Raw genomic sequence first — 20755 nt, forward strand, 5'->3', positions numbered from 1 at the left:
ACAAATCTGACCCGCGTCGATCTAGCAAATATTAAAATTCCGCAGAAGACACGAGAATTCCGGCTTCCTAATTGCTTTCGTAACGAGTTGCGTTACTTACAAGTGGCGGATAATAAAAATGGACATAAAAATTGGATATATAAATTAGAAATTTATTTTATGCGAATTATGCGAATTACATGCGCTGTGAGCACAAAAAGGAAAGAAACGAAGTATCCTATACTCATAATATTCCACAAATACTTCTAGTAAACAAATTAAATAAAGGAGAAGAAAGTAGAAATGACAAGAAACGTTCAAATTATTGTGCAACTTGATCTTCAACGTAAACCCCCATTATCGAAACGTGTGAAATCCTCGATTAATTGAGGTCCACTTTCTCGATGTGCTCCATCTTGGAGATCTTCTCGATGAGATGCGCCACGTGCGTCTTGTAATTCAGCGGCGCGACTGATACGCAGGTGTGTCTCACTCTCATTTCATCCTGGAAGAAAAAGTGAAAATAGTTAAAAGATGGAAGATCGAGGGTCAACTAAGGCTTGGTCGAAGGTACAATGATCTCGCACATCTCAGAAGAGATTACCTGAAAGACCTCGGACCTCGCCCTCAAGTTGAACGTGAATCTCTTGAAGCTCGCCTCGCCGAATTTCTGCATGTAGGCGTCGTTATCGTTCTCCTTCAATTCTCCCAATTCCTGCGCCGACATGCCAAATATCTTCTCGGCGTCCTCGTTGAAGGCGGTTATCCAGCGACTACCGGTCGCGTCCGCTATGTTCATCTAAGGAATCAGCGATAAACCGAATGGATTCCGTAAAGTGATTTTGAACACGACGAAACGGTAAGTTGAAGAAAAATGTATAAAAAAATTGGATACATACGCTCGCCAACAGGCGATATACGAAGTTTGGATAATCCTTGTTGCACTTCTCGCACCTAAACACTCCTGTAGATTGGTCGATTAACTAAAATCGAATGGCAGTTTCATTAATTCGCACAAGTCTTCGATCGAAGTTTTTCAATATAATATAGTAAAATTATTTTAATATTTTAATATATATAATAAAAAAATAGAGAAGAACAGAACGATAGAAACGTAAGACAAAGATAGATAAAATAAAAAATGATGGAAGACAACTGGCTGCGTTATCCACGACTTAGAACCCGATTTGAATGCAATACTTTCGTATTTTTAAGAAGACTAAGCTTGCGCGCAACTCACTTTCTTCTTGCAACCCTCTACGGGGCACGCCTTGTAAATGGAATTTTCCACGCGAATCGTGTTGATCGTCGCCACCACCGCGTACGAATCGGGTAGGTTCATTTTTTCTCCCAATTTTGCATCGGTCACTTCTTGGAAAGTGTACAACTGCGCATTGAAATCACCGCCGCCGCCGCCGCCGCCCGCCCTGGAGAGAGATTTGACAGTCTCCGAATGACCGCCAGCAGTGTACCATCCGCGCAATCTGAAGTTTAAAGTACAATAACTTATTATAACACAGGAAGGTGATTCAGATTTAAACTGGAATTTATTCATAATCACGCTAGAAAATAAATTAATAAATAATAATCTTAATGCATTATAAATGAATCAAAACAAATTTTGATGCGCGTGGCAACATATTCTTTCCTTATCTTTGAAAATATCAGTAATTAGAAGATTCTTTTTCTTTCTAATCCTCGCAGACATATCGTCAATTAAAACTTTTTCTCTCTCTCTCTCTCTTTCTATTTTTAATTCTTCAAGGTATATCACAAATTCAGAAAATAAAGATAGTAATTATTAAAAATGAATTAAAACATGGATCGATACAAAATCAATGAACGATTAAGACTACTCGAAAATTTTCCAATCCTCAGCGGATGGTATACCTGTGCGCTTCCGGCAGATCCGGATCTTTCTCGAGCACGGACGAGGTGAAAAGGGACAAAGATTTCCCGCCGTTGAACTCGCCCACGCGTGCTGCCTTGATTGCTATAATCGGGTTATTAGAACCGTCGAAATCTTCGGCTTGTTTTCCCCAAAGCGTGACAGTCACCTAACATACGAGAAGAAAAATTGATCTCTATTCATCCGTAACGGAACATTAACGTCGCATCGGCTTACCATCACGCCGCTATCGTCGACGATATTGACGTCTCTCTTAACGAGCTCTCTGCCGGTAGTCCGCTGTACGATATGTTGCGTATCGCTGAATGTTGTGACGACGCCCAACACATCTGCCGCAAACAAAACATCACTAAATGAGTCGGCGTTACTTCTGCCAAATTAGTTTTATCAATTTAATTAATTAAATTAGTTAAATAATTTCCCACCGGAAGTCAACGAATTTATTTGTACCAAAAACTTTATTCGTGTTAAAAAATTGATGGATAAAAAATTTATTTATATTCAAAAAACTCCTTAATGATGGTGGTGCGTGATCGATCGTATTTCACTAGATAACACTAGTTGTCACTTCAATTCATCTCTCGAAACATTGCTATGCCTTATAATGTATACTAAATATCGCTTTTTCGACTCGTCTCATATAAATCAGTTTTTACAAAAGACGTTACCCAGTATATCGTTCTTCTCTTTGTTCTCCACTTGGCTGATGGGAGAAAAGTCGAACTGCAGCGTCGGTATGTCGTCGCTGTCCTCGTGGCACGGCACGATCTCCGTGTCGGTGTTCATCGTCATCTCGTAATTGTTCTTCAACGTACTGTACTCTTTTTTCGCCGCTTTCAACGCGCACCGCGAGATGTAGTACACGTTACCGGCCTGCACGAGCGAAACGCTCGATTATTGTTCTTCATGGTGGAGGAAGAATAAACGCATGGAATATAATCTGACTTTAGACACGCGATATGCATACCTCTATCATGTCGTAGAACTTGTCGCACTGATCTCTGAACGCAGTGCATCGAATCTCACCGCTTTCGTCGATCAGATCCATGGAGAAGAGCTTGCCTTCACCGCGAGAGTTACTCCACGTCCTAATCGGGGATTTGCTCGTCACGCGAACCTTGATTACCCATCTAAATGATATAATATTAATGTAATAAATATAATATTAATAAATATAATTTTACCAAAATTAAAAACGTTTATTTAGAAATCACCTGTTCTGATATGGACTCAATGCCGCAATTGGTGTAGTGGGTATGTTTTCGGATGAAGAATAACTATTTGAAGTGTCTTTTTTGGCTGCGCTATCTGTCACAAGCAACATAATGGTCATATTAAAGAACAAAGTGCCGCGAATGTAAAATACACACGTAAAAGTAATTTTTTCAAAGCAATCAAAGCGAGACTATGACGTATATTTACTGGTGTGAGGCTGCACAGCAGCAGATGTATTGGGTTTCGCCGTGGAGTCGGGGTCTGCTTTGCTCTCGATGTTGGTGGGATTTCCTATCTTGTATCCGACCTGCTCGCCAGGAGCTACCACGTCGACGCCCAGTACCACCATCACGCGTCTACCAAATTAAACGGAATGCATTTAAATTACACAGAAGAAGCTAAATTAAATTGATTATTTTTAAATTTATAGAGATAAATACTTTTCCTTTCCACCATTGTTAACTGAACTCAAGGCATATTTGGATATTGTGCAGACTGTGTGTTCAGTTAAAATATTATCCGTTATCAGATAATTCAATTGAGTGGCCAGCATTGTGAACGAGTTCATTTTCTGACCGTCAGATACGAGCAATCTGAACCGATCACAGCTGGAACTCGTTAGTTTCTTGTGACCCTAAAAGAATTACAATAAACACATGAGAAAATAAACAATTTATAATTGTTTGCACAACTGTCAATATATATATTTTTATTTTATAATAGTATTTTATGGATATTTGAACGTTTCAATCCTGCTTCAAATTCTTTTTCAATGGATTATTAACAATAACTGTTATTAATAAATTAAATAATAAATAACAATAAAAAACAAATAACTCAACAATAACTATTAAGTTTTTTGGCCTCTCAAATTTTACAAACAGGAAAAAATTTTATAATCATCTATTTTTAATATTTTCATATTTCACGTAATTTTCTTGTATATTTAACCTCTTGCCTTAGAACGACGTGCTATGCACGTCAACTGGTCTTATTGTTTGAAATAAGTAGTAACAATCAGCAAGCAATATTCTACTTTGTCATGTGTAGAGGAGAAGTACGTTTGTTATAAAAGTTTCTTAGTGTTTTATAGAGGTACATTGAATCATAAGTCGGTACAAACAATAAAATAAATTTATCGAACGAAGGTTCGTCACGGGCATCTGTCAACTGATTTCCCGCGCAAGAAGTTAATGCAACCTCTCAATATTGATTTGTGGCCTATGCAAAGCAGAAACAGAAGTTTCATTACGTCACCGCCAGCGAGATACTTTTCCCGCGCAAAAGCAACCCCTTCGAAGTAACATAACTCTCAGCTTTTCGATCAATTTAAATTCTTTGGCTCACGAACATCAGGGATCGAGAGTCCTGTCAAGCCGCCCATTCTACGTAATCGATATACTTACCAATACTTGCAGTACCGGCTTCTCGATGTCAATGCCGTTCATGATTTTCTGAAACGATGACATTTTTCCAGTTAAACAGTATAACCTCTCTGGTATAACGCAATAACGAGTGGCTTTCAGCAAACTTACCTCCAAGGCTCCTCCCGTTAGGTTATACATGATTACGAATGATTATTAATCCCGGAAACTTCAAAATCTTTACAAACAGTAGGATCTTTATAAACCGTTTTTACGTCCTTCGTCGCCTTTGGATCCATCCGCCATTACAGTCACTGACATTCGAGTCCCCATACATTCCTGTGCTATTCAAGGATATTGAAATAGCAACAACAGCGCTTCAGGTAGACACGCGCGTCAATGAAATCAATATGGCGTCTTTTAGCCGCGAAATTTGTATGTATCTATTGTTATTTTCTCGATCCTGGATGGACAAACTATTTAATGATCTTTATATATGAACCGAATAAAATAAAGATATTCCATATAAAAAATTCATATGTTTCTCAACGTGGAATTATATCATCAAAAATAAATAATGTTCATATATTTCTATCTTTACATTTATTATCTCTTGTTTCCTGCTTTTGTCATCATTTTCGTTACCGTCACAAATAATTATATTAATATAGGACCGCGGTCCAAAACAAAAATAATACAAAATGATAAAAGCAATAAAGAATATTTTTTTATGTGTAATCTATTGTTAGGCAAATTACATATGGGAACCAACAGATGACGGTTACAGGCACTGACAGCGCGAATGGCGCGAAAACGTGCAAACCGAACTGAGTCTCGATGAGGTTACGGGTAAACCGTATCATGAACAGAAAGATTAACAACTCCGTGTCCGCGTTGAGAATTAATTAAAGAACATTAGTCAGTGTTGGAACATAGCGTGAGACCTCCAATTGCATAACGATATAACGTAAAGGCTGTTAAAAAAATCAACGTACGCGGTAACAATCGGGGAAAGAAATCACGCGAGCTCCTTTAACAGTCAAGAGAAGAACGAAGAAGTGTGTGTGTGTGTCGAAAAAAAGGGAGCAATAAATATTTAGTTGACGGCGTCATCTTAAAAAAAGGTATCTCGAGAAGCTGTAAGTTGGAATCTAAATCCGAAATTTAAATGTCCAGCTGTTAATCGATAATTTATCGCAACTGTTTTTCTCTACATTGCACGATTCCAGTTAAGTTACAATTTTCCTCTGATAAATAGGGAAAAGAAAACGATGTCTCATAACGGTGTCGAGACAAAATCACCCCAAGAAACGATGCAAAATCAAAACGGATTACACGAAGAAAAAGTGAATGCGGAGCACGAGGAGTATCAATATTTGCGCCTTATTGAGAAAATTATTAAAACCGGAGCAAAAAAGGGCAATCGCACCAACGTCGATACCTACTCGATGTTCGGAGCGCAAATGCGATTCGGTTTACGAGACGGTGACGATATTTGTATTTTTTAAATTTGTAGACAGCTAAATCTAAGTTTTTGTGATCAAATCAAATAGACAAAGAGCTTCTACAATGATTTCTATAAAAGTAAATCTTTATAAAATGATTTGCAATTATTCAAAGGAAATGTAATTTAAAAAAATTATATTTTAAGGAAAATATTCTTATACAGGTGTCTTTCCACTGTTAACAACAAAGAAGGTTTTCTGGCGAGCAGTAGTTGAGGAGCTGTTGTGGTTCATCAAAGGATCAACAAATTCCAAAGAACTGTCAGACAAAGGCGTGCACATCTGGGACGAAAATGGCTCGCGAAGCTTCTTGGATAGTTGTGGCTTCACCGACAGGGATGAGGGTGACTTGGGACCTGTCTATGGTTTCCAATGGAGACACTTTGGTGCTGAGTATAAAGATATGCACGCAGATTATAAGAGGCAAGGTATGTAACGTATATACGCCCTTGAAATTAATTGCCGATCATGAAGTAGGGAATGTGTGGACGAATGGGTGTGGTAGGGAATTGATTGTAAACCAAGTCCCTTCCTAGGCGAAAGCTGAAAGTAATAAACTTGATTGATCGAGTAACGATACCTGAAATTTAAATATATATATCCGTTCGCTCAGGAATAGATCAACTTAAAGAAGTTATTGACAAACTGAAGCATTCCCCGGAGGACAGACGTATCATAATGTCCGCCTGGAACCCAATTGATATCCCAAAAATGGCATTGCCACCGTGCCACGCCCTAGTCCAGTTTTACGTAAGCGATGGGGAATTGTCCGCGCAACTTTACCAAAGAAGCGCAGATATGGGTCTAGGAGTGCCGTTCAACATAGCGTCGTACTCTTTACTGACTTACATGATCGCTCACGTTACCGGCTTGAAGGTGAGGCTTGGGGGCTCGCACTGATAAATTTTGAGAGAAAACAGCTTTGATATATCTACTTTCTTTTATTTGTAGCCAGGAGAATTTGTACATACAATGGGAGACTGTCACGTCTACGTCAATCACGTAAGCGCTCTCGAGGAACAGGTAAAACGCGAGCCACGAGAATTCCCGAAATTAAACATTGTTAGACAGGTTAAAGATATCGATGACTTCATTGCCGAGGATTTCGAATTGACAGATTATAAACCGTATCCCAAAATCTATATGAAAATGGCTGTCTGAGTGCTCTGTGTCTCTTAACTGAATTTCTTCGTACAATTTCATTTTCGAAAGAAAAATCGATGCCTAGAAAAAAATGTGCATTTTACTCTCATAGTTTCATTATTCGTGATTAGTCATACATCAATTTCTCCGTTTAGTACATTTAAACTAACAAATTAACATACTAACTCTAGATGAATCAGTATTCGCAATCAGTATTCATTTACGCAATTAACTCGCCGAGTGAACACGTTTTTCTGGCAGCTCTCCGGTAAATACGTTGGTCTGTTTTCCTCATTTTAAAGGATTTTAAAAAGTCTGGAAAAATTCATGAAGCATCCGTCTATCGTTGTAGTTGATGATATCATTTACTACTTTTTTTTTAGACGAGAGAGTCAGATACGCCGGTTTGACAGTTACGAGGATGTTATGTTGGTCGGGATGCCACAGACCCACGTGTTCACTCGAAAGATTAATATTCATGTATGCAATCAGTATTCACAGTCCAAGCGATACTTTCAATAACGGTATTTCTTTCTCGATTTAAGAGAGAGGCATAAAAAAATTATTTCTAATAGCTCAATTTATTTTTTTTTGGGTTGGTGATAAAAGTGACGAATATATTTTTTATGTTGTAATTTTCTAACTAATTTTAGAATCTTAGCTAGACTTTTACTTTCTAATAAAAATTATATTTTTAATAAACCTGTACCTTAATTATATATATATATTTATGTATCAATATATCTTCAATACCAGTCGCACGCACACAATCCATCCAGCAAATCCGTTACGATCACTTCTTATTTCCTCATTTCTCATTCCGTATTAGATATTATCGCTCAGCTTCTATTATCACACAAATACAATTTCGATCGGTCATGCGCGATATGATTAACAAGCATGGACGATCATAAAAGGCCCTTATGCATATAAGCAGCATCCAAGTATAACAAAGATAACATAATTTCCGTACAAGGTATGTATAAATTCAGTATCTGCACGTAAATTAATGAAAAAAAAACCGTTCTTGCCACATATATACCAAGAATCGTTTCTAACAAAAAAAAGGATTCGAATAAATTCTTTATCGGAAAGATTACACTTAGTAAAATATATATATATATATCCTTTAAAAAAAAGCTAGCTCCGCACGCGCGCGCGCGCGACATAATAATCAGCGTAAAAGTATGGCCAAGTTTATTGCATGTTTTATTGATTCGTAGATATTCCCGGTACACAATTATCAATTTGCAGGAGCGATAAAAACTCCGTTGTGAAAAAAAGCGGCCTATACAAAATTTCAAAACAACTGCTGATCCTCACAATGATCCAAGAGACGCAATATTCCACAATATCTTTTTTTTTAAGGGAGACGTTTGTACGTTGAAGGCTAGCACATTTGTACATCGTTCGACTGTGTACTTAACTGATGCAACTGTTGAGTGACCGCCAATGTACCGCATTCATTCACCGTTATAATTACCCAGATAACATCTGCAAAAACAAAAGGAGATCGTAATTAAATTGAATCGACTATGTATAAAATCATTTAAGGAAATTGAATGTTCGAGAGCACATTCGTGAAAAAGTATCCAGTCAATTTTTCTGATACATTATTAATTTTTTTAAGGATTAGTTTTAGGATATCAATAAGATAAATAACATAACAATGCATGTTCACATCAAAATTCATCTACATCGAGTCGATCGTAATTGGAAACTTTCCTTTAGCCATTTTAGTAAGATGATTTCTCATACTTCTTTCCCAAAAATCGAAACATTTATTTTATTCTTTATTTCGTTTCTGCCAAACGATGTAACTTCTTACCACCAAAGTAGACACCATCGGAAGTCATCATTCTCCATTTACTCTGGTGAACGCCAATCTCCGCTGGACTTGTCAATGTCACGCTCAATTCCGTGCTCTCTTTGGGACCCAACGGTGGAACTGCTATCCGCACGCAGCCCATCGACACCCCGCTAGTGTGCTGCAGATGGATCCCGTCTGGCCAGACTTCTGTACCACTATTTTGTACGTGCCATGATTTTTTAAAGTTTGTGTTGGGTGGCACAGCTTCACCTTCGCCAATCGTACTGTCGCACAGTAGCGTCATACATGGGGTTTTAAAGGGTGACTCGAAATCAATGTAACTGCAGATCGCCGCTTGCAAATTCCTGAAAAGAAAAAGAGGCAGTTGTATCGCCAGGAAGCTTGACGTTGCAAAAAAAAGGAGACTTCTATTTACAAGCTCAAGCAAAGCTCGGCAAGCTTCAATCTTTCGTTTGGTCTGTTTGTACACGACAACAACAGTAATCCCACTACCTGTTGTCCTGTCGTCTACAAACAAATCGGTAGCAAAGAAAGATAAGAATACATGTTATCAGGTGATTAGAGTTTGTATATTTCATAATGAGTCCTCCATTTTAGATAAATGCAATTATCATACATCGAACGAATTATCAGGTCTCAAGCTCTTAGAATCATCATCATTAACAACAATTTAAGCGCGCTACAAGCACACAACAAACATTCTCCTTCTCCTTCATTCTTTCTCCCTTGACACCATTAATGACAAACGGTGCGCTTGCCGCAAGTACACCTTTCGCACTCGCAGCTTTCTCATTTAGTTTTAAAGCAGAGGGATAGCGTATAGATCTAATTTCGAGGCTGTAAACACAGCGGAGATAACTGGAAAAGGCCCGTGACAAACAGTTACCATACGGTAGAGAAGGAGGGAGCGGGGAGCCGCGGTAAACATGGCGATGCAAGGTTAGGTCCGTGGTAACGCATAACGCGGTGCGAGGGAGGCAGAAGGCTGCGGGGATTACCAGTTGTTCATATCCAGGAAGAACGCGGCGGTGGCCTCATTCAGGTGGCTACCAGCCAGCAGCTTCTGCAGCTGCTTCACCAGGTCGTCTTTGTCCGTGGTGCCCAGGCAACTGAACTGATGCAGCAAGTGTTGGTCCAGATCGTTATCGAGATCCATGATCACTACACTGATCGTCGTTCCCCGACCTCAATCCTCCATGTGACAACGCTGTCACGTCGTGTCGAGGCGACGCGCACTCCTACGCGCGACTCTTCCGCTCGCCCTGGTACCCTCGCGATCAGTCGCCGATCTGAAATGTCATTCTCCGCGCGCGACGCTCGGCTCGTCCGTGTACACACACAGCAGTCACGAAGATGGAGCGACAAGCTGCCGCAGCATTTTCGCGTACATGCGTAAAAGTGCGTGCCCGATTGTGCGCCGTTGTGCCCGCAGCTCGCAGGGTTTAAACGTGACGTTTGAACGCCAGCCAGATTCCTAGAAGTCGTATAATTTTTTGGTTTTTTCCCATAATTCTTTGTCCACCGCATATCCGCTGACATCTATGTATTGTGTTACGCGCGTACATATTGGGTCGACCGGAAAGTGTGTCCGTGCGAATTTTTTTAGCTAAATTCAAACGCGAGACTCGCACGAGGAATTAATGGAAAGCTCGAATTTTTGCCGAAAGAATTCGCGCAGGGACTTTCCGGTCAGTCTAATACGTGCAAGCACGTACACATACGCTCGCACGCACACACCGTACTGTATATTATACATATATTATAACGATGGGGAAGAGTAATATGATGTTACATTAAGCACGTATCACGCGTTTAATAAATGCATATTTAATAAAAATATTGAAAAATTTTATTAACTTTCTATAGACAAATAAACATGTTTTCTGCACACATTTATGTGTCAGGGTTCCATAATTTAATGTTACGCCTTTGGATGATACACTGCGCGAGAAAATTTTCTAGCGCCTCAAGAGTACAGTCCGCATGCGCAAACTGTCATGATAATTATTGCTCTCGTGGCCGCGCATGTCACCTTGACCTTGTCAGCACGGCGAAAGATAAAAGTCTTTTCTGAAAAGCATACGTATATGCGCAAGCGGAGAACCTCGCGTGTTACAATTGCATTTACAACCTCTGTTCAGTTTTCTTTGTATAATTCCCACAAAGTTCATTAATTAAGTTTTATGAATCGGGAGGAAAAGAGAGGTTACGTACGCGACGTAACTTTAAACGGATCGTGTACATGCACGCGCGCGTTTTGAACTGCCGTGACTCAGGCTCGAGCTCGAATGTGTTTAATTTTAATCATATATCAATAATGAAAATCGATCGATATATATATATATATATATAAATTATAAGACATAAAGAAATAATTACAAAGATAATATAAATAATTTAATAATAAAACTGGGTAATTATGTACTTTAATGGACCCAGCCCCGATGACCTTGACCTTGACATATGTTGTCAAGGTCACCCTCCTGAGTGACCTTGAAGAGATTTTAGCCGTCGCTCGTTGTTTGTTAAAAAGTTATAAACAAAGAAAGTTTAATGATTTCGCAAGAATTTTTAGCTGTCCACGTGAAGCAAGAACATGATACTGACATATATTACAAAGGTTACTTTCCCGAGTAACCCGCACTAGGTTTTAGTCGTCGATCGTTGTTTATGAAAAAGTTATTAACAAAAGAAATTTCGAAAATATAGTAGTTATTTTGAAAGAATATTGAATATTGAAAGATTTAAACGACGAATATGTATATGAACGAAGAAAGGAAAGTCATTTAAAGCAGTGAATTGTTAATATATAGAATAGTTTCCTTTAATATAAGTACAAAGTATTCTTCACTTTAACCAAAAGCACAAACAGTTAAATACAAAGTATTCTCTGCTTTAACTTGACTTAACCTAACCTAACCTGGTTAGGTTATATTTTCCGAAACTGGAGCCCCGGACATATACGCTCGTTTTCAGCCCGCTTCGCGGGAGGGCGGGGGGAGGGGCAAAGCCCCTCCCCCCGCAGGGGCCAGTGTGACAGATTTCACCGTGCAGATTTTGATCACCTGGTACACGCCACGGATTCCGGCGGGGGAGGGGCTTTGCCCCTCCCCCCGCCCTCCCGTGAAGCGTGCTGAAAACGAGCGTATGTGTCCGGGGCTCCAGTTTCGGAAAATATAACCTAACCCAAACCTATTTCTGATTTAAAGCTAAAATTCCATCAAATATACTCTTTCGTAAACGTATATGGTATCGTAAAATTATGCTTTATTCATTAAACATTTTTGTTAATAACTTTTTAACAAACAACGAGCGAAGGGTGAAACCTAGTGCGGGTTATTCAGGAAGGTGACCTTGTAATATATGTCAAACTCAAGTCCTTGCTTCGCGTGGGCAGCTGAAAATTCGTGCAAAATTATTAAACTTCTTTTGTTAATAACTTTTTAATAAACAACGAGCGACGGCTAAAACCTCTTCAAGGTCACTCAGGAGGGTGACCTTGACAACATATGCCAAGGTCAAGGTCATCGGGGCTGGGTCCGTTAAAGTACATAATTACCCTAATTGAAATAAAATAAATAAAATAAAATAAAATAATTAGTGGCAATGTAATGTTTAAAACAATGACGAATGATTCGGCGATTCGCGCATTTTGCGGGTATCGCGGGACACCACGTACGCTAGCGACGTCGCTGGCCACTCGCGGCGGCGTACGCAGCGGCAGTGATGACGTATCGGCCAATGCGCGCGGAGCGCGCGACGCGGACAGCCGACGCGCGAAACAAACGAGCCGTGCACACCGCTCTGATCATGTAGACGCTCCGAAAGCGCTCGATCGCGACGAGAAAAATCGACGTCTCATTCACGAAGCGTGTGCCGCGTCGGCTGTGCGCGATTACGCCGACCTAAGGGAACATCCACGTGAATGGCGGAACGCGTTTAAAACCACTGTTAATCCCGAAATCTGCATAAAGAGACAGTAATACGAGCGATCATCAAAGCTCATTCAAATACTCTCACGCGTCTTATTATTTGTTCTGACGATGATACAAGTGATAGTGTAGTAGAACAGAAGGAAGAATCTTCAGAAGGAAGAATATATTGCGAGGGACAAATAAAGACGGCGAGGAGGAGCAAGGTAGGGAATAATACTCTTGCACATGAATGTCACACGATTTTTAATTCTTAATAATTAAAGTCAACATCAAGCAAATTGCGTGCAGTAATGCAATAAGACGTATTTGAAAAATATTCTTTTTTTTAAATTAAATTATGTTTTCCACCTTCCATGATATCGTTTACGTATGTTAAAGAATATGCCTCTAAAAAACAAAATTATTTTACATAAGATATCATTTTATTAGCGCGCGAAATTCAATGTTTCAGCAACATCTCGTTTTACAGAAAATAAGTGAGAATTAAAAGAAAAATGTAGTTATTCGTAAAATTAATGCAAAATTTGTTTTGCCGAGATTTCGGAATCAAATTTTGCAACTGAATGTTGGAGGACTCCAAATATTTGTTTTCAAAGTTCAGATTCTTTGATTCTGGAATTTAGTTTCACAGAACAAACTGTTAGTATAATTTCTTTTAATTTTTTTAATTCTTTTAATTTGTTTACATTTCCCTTTCGCACTCGCCATATTTGACTTGAAAAGGTACAGGATGATCGGGCCATCGTCGGGGTCGGCCGGCGAGATCACGGACAGCCAGTGCCATGCCTCCAAACGTAAGACATTCAACGACTTGGATATCGACAACGCCAAACGAAGGATCTTCGACGAACTGGACATCGACAACTTCTGCGAGGAGGTTCGTCAGACGAGCCGCAAGTGTTACCTTCAAGAACTTGAGACGCCCGTCGAACTGTTAGCGTCAAGCGAGATCATCGCGAGTGCCGATCTTCTCTCTCCGATCACCGCCCAGGAAGCCATCGAGGAATCATCGGTAGCGCGTCTCGAGGTGCTGCTGGTGGACGGCACCAACTGTACCTGGACGACCGTGTCGGAGTTGGAGCAACAACAAAGTCTCGACGTCCTTGTCACCTCATCCTCCTCATCGTCATCGTCATCGTCATCGTCACTGTCGTCAATCTCTGGCGCCGAGCCATCGTCCACGGAGATCTATACCGTCGAGGAGGCCAATTATCAGCCAGCAGTATCGGTAAATTATTGGGAACCGGTTGCTGCACCCGCGGTGTCGCTCGCCAACTCAAATCTCCAGCAAAATAAGGGAACACCAAGCAATAGTCAACCGCAGCAACAACAGCAGCAGCAGCAGCAGCAGTTTGAAGATCAGGAGAATGGAAATCTGTCGTGGCTGCTAGACTTCAAACTGGATTCATTTATTGAAGCCGCGGACGACAAGTCTACCGTACCTGCCACGATGAGGGACGGTCATTGTGGTGAGAGAAGTGTGCAATGCTCTATCGCGGTAATCTTAGAAAGACGCTCTTACAGATATTAAAATGATGCTAAAATTAAAGAAAATTAATGATATTAAAATTAAAGAAAAAATTATTATTTGTTTCGGCGTTACGATTGAGAACCTTATTTTAGAATTGATCTGTTTAAGTGCCAAGAAGAAATCGATCGCGGTTTCTCTTCTTTTCTATTTATTAAACAAAATTCTATAATTTCGCAACTAATTGTGCATTTGCAGGCAAAGGTAAGCCGAACGGACGGTTGCACGTCCCGAATTACGCCAGCGACGTCAGAAGAGGATACAGCAATCTTGAAAATTTGTCGGCATATCGACAAGACTCAAATCAAACCACTTGTCTCAATAGAACTGAAAACCGGAACTTTCCGTCTCCGCGCCCTAACGGACTAAAGAAGCCTCCATTCACCTACACAGAATTGATAGAGCACGCTCTTCAGGAAAGGGGCGAGCTCACCGTGTCGGCGATTTATCAGTGGATCTCGTAAGTTCTTAAAAATCTGTTTATCATTAGCAATCGAAGCTTTCCTATCTCACTCTTGCTTTTGCTGCGACATTTTGCCGAAATTGTTTTTCGGCAAAAATTATGCGGTACTGCACACCCACAGAAAAGATTTCTGGACTTAATGCTATTACTCTTTAATCTATCATAAAATAAGATCGCTATAGCGACAATCATATTTATTATTGAAAAGAAGCATATTTTAATCTTGAATAGAAAATTCGAAAATCTAGATTCAAATAATCTTGGTGCTATCTCATTAATTTTCTCAGAAGGATTTAGATACAAATTTGTAGTAAGTTCAAAATATTCTCGATTTAAGAATATTGTGAGATCTAAAAGACATCTTATTCTATTCTTGTAAGAGAAGTTGTAGAATCTGCACAAAACGGCCAATATTTATGTGTTGCAATCGAAAATCGGGAAAGTGTTTCTGTTATTTACAATGAATAAGTGCAATACTCTACAAGAAATATTAAAAGATATGGAAATGTCTTATCTCGAATCTTATTTCTCAAGTAAGTATATTGTATATACTTACTTACATTTTCATATCTTTTAATATTTCTTGTAGAGTATTGCACTTATTCATTGTAAATAACAGAAACACTTTCCCGATTTTCGATTGCAACACATAAATATTGGCCGTTTTATCGGAATAAAGGACACAGAAGCGCCGAGTCGACGAGCGACTGTGAGAAAATGATGCGTCGACATCGACAAAGCCTACTATAAAGTGGCGCTAATATCAAATTAATCTACATACAAGAATATATAAGCATAAATTTGTATATGTTACTCTTGTCTCAAGACAGTAAGACAATCTTATTTAATTCGAGAGAGAAGAATAGAAATTACTGATTTAAATTAAAAATTGTTTTATTTTCATATTTTTTATACTTGTAATACGATTAAATTAGTCAAGAATATTTTTCGTCTTGTTATCAGAAATCCTTTCTGAGGGTGCATATTTAATAAAATATATTAACTAATTGCAGTTAAATACACCCACGTTTTCTTTCTGCATTTTATGCCCCCATGTTTTTATATTTTACATCTCTATCTTGCATATCTCCTTTAAATTAATGGAATAACAATTTACGCGATAGAATTGTGCCGAAAAAAATAATTTATTAGTTATCTGCAAAATGCATGAAGTGCCTTTCTTATTTACGTATCGGACGCGCAAAAGATTTTCAACGAATTTGCACGAATGTGGCCCGGTGGTCAGGAGGGGTGGAACGACGCGGGTGGGCTGTTCCTAGATGGTACCCTTTGGTACCACTGCCCCGAATGCTTGGTACCACCTGGCACTGACTCCTCACCCTTCGGCTATCCTTCGTTGCAGCCCTCAACACGAATGCGCACAATTTACTGCTCTCTCCTGTGCCTTCACCCGTTCGATCGCCGCTCGGGCTCCTTGGAAAAATCTACATAGATCATCCAGACTGCTTAGAGCGGCTCGAACAATTGAGTCATAAGAAATATTCAATAATCAATAAAAACTTGTCCGTAAATAAATAAATGCATGCATACGTGTTTATGTTGGAAATATGTAACCGAATTTCGTTTTCTATTTGCATAATTTGACAACGAGATATCAATTATAATATTATATATTCACATTATGGTCACTGACTGATAGATATTAAATCAAATGTTTATTTATGCAACCAAAATAATATCGTTTTATTGTTTATACAGGTTGTGTCTATTTTCTTAAATTTAATTTAATAAAGAATAAATATAAAAAAAATTAATTTACAAATACATAAGAGAGACACATAAATATACTTAACAGATAAATAAATAAAAATAAATGTAATTAAGTATTGTAATAAAAAATTTTTTTAAATATAGGAAATAAAAGCATTATATATGTATTTTTTCACATTTATATCAAACATTAGTTTTAGATATTGAAAATATCCTTCATTTAATCAAACATTTACATTTAATAAAATATGGTCAATGTTAAGAAAAGAGATTCATGAAATTGTGAAGTGACAATATTCGTCGTAGTGATCATCGTGATCAGCGAAGCGAGTAAACACGCCATTTAGCATTTTAAATGCATCCCTCGGGTCAAATGCTTTATTGTCTCTCTCTTCGTCGTGCGCCACCAAAACTCACGGAATTAATCGTAGGGGGTGCGTAACGCACCGTGACATCGCTACAAGCAGGTGAAGGAAATTAGTTTCACGCAAATTGCCGTTCGTTCGTTCGTTCTTACGCGTAATGTTCCTAATCGTTTCGATTGACTTGCAAATGCACCGCATAAAAGTATACCTATGGCTTTTTTATAATTACAAAATTTTACGTTATTTCAGATAAAGGTAGAAATTATGTTGTACTTAATATAATGTTTGTATTAAGATACGATAAATACGAAATAGGATGTCTCCGTCTCGTTTTCAGCGAGCGTTTTCCCTATTACAAGAGCAACGATGATCGCTGGAAGAATTCTGTGCGGCACAATCTCTCAATAAATCCACATTTCCGAAAAGGATCGAAAGCGCCGCATGGAGCTGGTCATCTGTGGGCGATCGCAAATCGCAGTGATTACAGGCCACGTCCGCTCGTCGTTAACGACGCGTCGACGCGTCCGGCCGCGAGAAACGACTGCGACGAATCTCAAAACAATGGAAATATCATTAGGTACATCCCGATACGATTGAAAAAGATGAAACCGAAGTTCTTAATGCATCGTTGAACGGGTTCTTATTTCATAAATTATCAATTTATTTCATAAATAAATAAATAAATTGATATTGCAGCGATATTATGATGGACGAGGTAGAAGCTGCGACGGCGAGCATCGCGCAACCGAATGCCGAAGAGGACGCGGACGGGATCTTGAACTCCGTGACGCTCGAGCATTCCGCCGAGCAGATACTCAACGGCATAAAACGCGAGGTGGAAGTGCAATATTTAGTTCCCATGATGGTGGCCAACAACGCGCAGGATGCGAATCAGCAGCAGAGTCAACAAATCACGCAAACCGATCTCGGGTGTTCCTTCAAGGAAAGCGGTGAGGACGTAATATAATTCTCATGTTCCAGCGTTCTAAGCAACACGTTAACATTAATAACAAATAACACGTTTATTAAATGAAATTGATGCGACTCTCTTAGATTTCTTGAACCCGGTGTCGAAGGAGGTCCTCGCCGAGGAATGCGGCCTGATAAGCGAGGGATATCTGGTCACCGATCTGAACCCGAACGCCCTTGGATTGAACGTGGCCGATGCCGAGATTATAGGCTCGGAGAATCTCTTCGGCGAGGAATTGAGCTTTCAATTTTATGAATTGACATCGCCGTCGCAGGTGCAATCCGCCTGACACACGGAGAGCAACAAAGTACGTTTTATCCTGATCGACGAGCTGCAAATACAGAACGCGCGGGCGCGCGACGATAACGGTGATCAGTTGGTTCGCAGCGTCACCGAGATCGACAATGATTGCGATCCGGAGCGAGAAAACGCTCAGAGAAAGCCAGCTCTCGGCACCGACGAGGGCAACGAGACGTTGTGCGCGATGACAAGCTGATCTCGCTGGTGTCACGCTGCTGGAAGATCCTTGCGATAACGATCTTCAAGAATGTTCGATCATTTTAGCCGGCGCGGCTGCTGGAATAATTATAATAGCCAGTTATCGGTTGACAGAATAATCTCATTGAATGAATAGCGAATGAATCAAGCACGGTGCGAGTCTAAAGAAATCACGTTCCCGGAACCCAATGCGACATAGAGCGTTCGACGATTTAATATACTTGCAGTGATCAATCACTCAAGGGCCTTAGCATGATCACACGGATAAAAAAAATCTGAAATAATAATCGCGTATCATTCAACGTGTGCCTGATTAAGTGTCTTAAAGAGAGAGAGCGTCATTTATCAATTATGCATTAGTGTAATAATTATCTCTAGTCCTTGCAAAACAGTGCGTAACATTTTTGTATTAGTAAAGAAAATACGGTATTTACTATTTTACGCGTGTACATTATCCTTAACATTTATATCACACTCGCGAGTATTAAATGTAAAATGTAAAACGTTGGAAAGTTTCTACCTATAAAGTGCTTCTGTAATAATGTAAAGCAAGAAGAGCATTTGGATATATCTTTTGATCAATTTCACTTCACGATGTCTTCGCGACGTTGGAACATGCTGTTTGATTAAATAAAATGTAAAGAAGAGATTAATGTTTCAATCACGTCGACCTTTCTACACTCGAGAGAGAGAGAGAGAGAACTAGAAAAAAGTACCGATGATGATTATCAATTTAGTAATTAGAATTAAATTTTATTATTTTACACACTGTACTTTGCGAATGCACAAAAACGTCCTTATTCCGCGGATTTCTCGGGCGACTCGGTTGCCTGCTCATTACTCTCATTCTTGACGTTTTTCTGCAACATCCTCTGGAATCTCTCCAGTTTAGCTTGCTTCTTAGCCTCTTTGTTCTTCTTCTTTTCCTCCTTCTCCTTTTGCGCCAGCATCTCTTTGAATTTATTATCGTTGGGTGAAATCTTGAAGCCGAAGTGTCTCCTGACCTCCTCCACCAGGCGTTCCTTGCGCAATCTCGCAGCCTCTAGTGCGGCTTCCTTCCTAGCGATCTTATCTTGCAACTCGGTCGTCCATTGCTCCATTTTTCCCAGTTTCTCAATTATAGTATTTTCCCTGCGAACATATCATACATGAACACATTGTAATTCCGAGAGCTCATAACCGACAAATAATATAGTCAATGAAAACATGCCTAAGCTTTTTCTGCTCAGCTCTCCTTTTGTTTCGCAATTCTATCCTCTCCCAACTCTCCTGGAGAGACCTGGGGTAAGCGACTCTCTCGTATTCTTTGGCGTCCTCGATTTCCTCCGGCGTAGGCCACGCAAATCCTGCCGGCTCGGCGTTACCTTCCAAACCATATCTGCCCAGCATTCGTTTTTTGTACTTGACAGTAGTATGAAACCAATCCTTAGATGACTTGTAAGGGCGCACGCCCATGACAATATTTCTGTGCTGCGGTTCCAGCCGGGACTTATTCTGTTTCCTAGCGATCTGCCTCTGGACGTGCCTACTCCGCGTTTCCGAGAACTCGGGCTTCTCATCGGCGGCGGTTACGTCGACCGTTTCGTTCCTCGACTCTGCCGATTCCGTGACGAAGAGTCGTTTGGCGAATGTGCCTTGCAGCCGCCGGCAGAGAACAGCATTGCAGACCTGTCTCAAACTCATTACGGCGACTCGTGAATCCGTCAGCGAGCGAAACATGCGTGTGATCAGGTGATCACTGTACGATATAGGTTAGGTTAGATCGAAGTAACCTACAACACGGAAATGTTGTCGATGACAGAAAAGTGCGCGCAGAAAAATCGTAAGTCGTTACGTGTACATGTAAAGAATAAGTAATACGTACGCACGGAGAACTTATTTCACGAGAAATCGCGATTACATCGAGGAAGACATAACCTATGTAGGCGACCTACTTTTCCGAGGTTTGTTGTCAGGCTCGTGAGGTATCGATCGTCAATATCGCGCCTCGATGTTCGAATGCGCACATTTAAATTCAAGTTTAAAAAATTGGAAATTTAGAGATGCGAAACCTACAAGAGATTAAGTAATATGGAATTTGAGTTTATTTTGCAAGAAATTATTTATATTTTAATATCAGACGCGTGTTACATGCGTGCGTAAATATTATATATATATTTAAATATATATAACTACAACAAAAAATAAAAAGAAAAAAAGACGAACAACCGGTTATTGCTTAAAGATGAAAATGTGCTGCATACAAATTTCAGTGTGATATGCAAATTATATGATAAAAATGCGTCGAAAAATATTCGAAATCGTTCAACATTCCTCTCT

General features: G+C 39.6%; 5 protein-coding genes across 7 annotated transcripts; 2 read left to right on the forward strand and 3 right to left on the reverse strand.

The window, feature by feature from the left end:
• Positions 1-131: 131 nt before the first annotated feature.
• Positions 132-4803, reverse strand: LOC105282495 (replication protein A 70 kDa DNA-binding subunit). The gene is made up of 13 exons (XM_011344479.3): positions 4639-4803; positions 4510-4557; positions 3544-3737; positions 3311-3459; positions 3103-3196; positions 2856-3018; positions 2557-2761; positions 2105-2217; positions 1870-2036; positions 1220-1463; positions 879-962; positions 584-778; positions 132-484 (listed from the first exon to the last, which is right to left on the reverse strand). The coding sequence occupies exons 1-13, from the start codon at positions 4666-4668 to the stop codon at positions 362-364; spliced, it is 1809 nt and encodes a 602-aa protein (XP_011342781.1). The 5' UTR covers positions 4669-4803; the 3' UTR covers positions 132-361.
• A 470-nt stretch (positions 4804-5273) lies between these two features.
• On the forward strand, positions 5274-7832 carry LOC105282497 (thymidylate synthase). Of its 2 annotated transcripts, none has more exons than XM_011344481.3 (5): positions 5274-5606; positions 5726-5952; positions 6137-6400; positions 6586-6848; positions 6924-7832. In XM_011344481.3, the coding sequence occupies exons 2-5, from the start codon at positions 5739-5741 to the stop codon at positions 7131-7133; spliced, it is 951 nt and encodes a 316-aa protein (XP_011342783.1). In that variant the 5' UTR covers positions 5274-5606; positions 5726-5738; the 3' UTR covers positions 7134-7832. The 2 variants fall into 2 exon arrangements, with proteins under 2 accessions (XP_011342783.1, XP_011342784.1); XM_011344482.3 differs by having other exon boundaries at positions 5274-5591.
• Positions 7700-10342, reverse strand: LOC105282496 (uncharacterized protein C6orf106 homolog). The gene is made up of 3 exons (XM_011344480.3): positions 9945-10342; positions 8944-9290; positions 7700-8609 (listed from the first exon to the last, which is right to left on the reverse strand). Exons 1-3 carry the CDS (start codon positions 10100-10102, stop codon positions 8506-8508), a joined length of 609 nt encoding a protein of 202 aa, XP_011342782.1. The 5' UTR covers positions 10103-10342; the 3' UTR covers positions 7700-8505.
• A 2231-nt stretch (positions 10343-12573) lies between these two features.
• On the forward strand, positions 12574-18514 carry LOC105282498. Of its 2 annotated transcripts, none has more exons than XM_011344485.3 (6): positions 12574-13084; positions 13611-14350; positions 14608-14869; positions 17306-17545; positions 17665-17918; positions 18022-18514. In XM_011344485.3, exons 2-6 carry the CDS (start codon positions 13612-13614, stop codon positions 18225-18227), a joined length of 1701 nt encoding a protein of 566 aa, XP_011342787.2. In that variant the 5' UTR covers positions 12574-13084; position 13611; the 3' UTR covers positions 18228-18514. The 2 variants fall into 2 exon arrangements, with proteins under 2 accessions (XP_011342787.2, XP_011342786.2); XM_011344484.3 differs by having other exon boundaries at positions 12575-13084; positions 13605-14350.
• A 650-nt stretch (positions 18515-19164) lies between these two features.
• Positions 19165-20428, reverse strand: LOC105282499 (growth arrest and DNA damage-inducible proteins-interacting protein 1). Its single transcript, XM_011344486.3, has 3 exons — positions 20301-20428; positions 19647-20208; positions 19165-19567 (listed from the first exon to the last, which is right to left on the reverse strand). Exons 2-3 carry the CDS (start codon positions 20153-20155, stop codon positions 19234-19236), a joined length of 843 nt encoding a protein of 280 aa, XP_011342788.1. The 5' UTR covers positions 20156-20208; positions 20301-20428; the 3' UTR covers positions 19165-19233.
• Positions 20429-20755: the final 327 nt, after the last annotated feature.

This window comes from Ooceraea biroi, chromosome 4, assembly GCF_003672135.1.
Source record: "Ooceraea biroi isolate clonal line C1 chromosome 4, Obir_v5.4, whole genome shotgun sequence".
Lineage (NCBI taxonomy): Eukaryota > Metazoa > Arthropoda > Insecta > Hymenoptera > Formicidae > Ooceraea > Ooceraea biroi.

Bases quoted from the DNA above. Each gene is read 5' to 3' on its own strand.
- LOC105282498 (XM_011344485.3), top strand. From the start codon at position 13,612: ATGATCGGGCCATCGTCGGGGTCGGCCGGCGAGATCACGGACAGCCAG. The intron at 14,351-14,607 runs GTGAGAGAAGTG...GTGCATTTGCAG, and splicing joins GATGAGGGACGGTCATTGTG to GCAAAGGTAAGCCGAACGGA. The intron at 17,919-18,021 runs GTGAGGACGTAA...CGACTCTCTTAG, and splicing joins GTGTTCCTTCAAGGAAAGCG to ATTTCTTGAACCCGGTGTCG.
- LOC105282495 (XM_011344479.3), bottom strand. From the start codon at position 4,668: ATGTATAACCTAACGGGAGGAGCCTTGGAG. The intron at 3,019-3,102 runs GTGATTTCTAAA...TATATCATTTAG, and splicing joins TTGAGTCCATATCAGAACAG to ATGGGTAATCAAGGTTCGCG. The intron at 485-583 runs GTAATCTCTTCT...TTTTTCTTCCAG, and splicing joins CGAGGTCCGAGGTCTTTCAG to GATGAAATGAGAGTGAGACA.
- LOC105282499 (XM_011344486.3), bottom strand. From the start codon at position 20,155: ATGTTTCGCTCGCTGACGGATTCACGAGTCGCCGTAATGAGTTTGAGA. The intron at 19,568-19,646 runs GCATGTTTTCAT...ATATGTTCGCAG, and splicing joins GCTGAGCAGAAAAAGCTTAG to GGAAAATACTATAATTGAGA.
- LOC105282496 (XM_011344480.3), bottom strand. From the start codon at position 10,102: ATGGATCTCGATAACGATCTGGACCAACACTTGCTGCATCAGTTCAGT. The intron at 9,291-9,944 runs GTAATCCCCGCA...TTTTCTTTTCAG, and splicing joins TTCCTGGATATGAACAACTG to GAATTTGCAAGCGGCGATCT. The intron at 8,610-8,943 runs GTAAGAAGTTAC...TTGTTTTTGCAG, and splicing joins CGATGGTGTCTACTTTGGTG to ATGTTATCTGGGTAATTATA.
- LOC105282497 (XM_011344481.3), top strand. From the start codon at position 5,739: ATGTCTCATAACGGTGTCGAGACAAAATCACCCCAAGAAACGATGCAA. The intron at 6,401-6,585 runs GTATGTAACGTA...CCGTTCGCTCAG, and splicing joins CGCAGATTATAAGAGGCAAG to GAATAGATCAACTTAAAGAA. The intron at 6,849-6,923 runs GTGAGGCTTGGG...TTTTATTTGTAG, and splicing joins CTCACGTTACCGGCTTGAAG to CCAGGAGAATTTGTACATAC.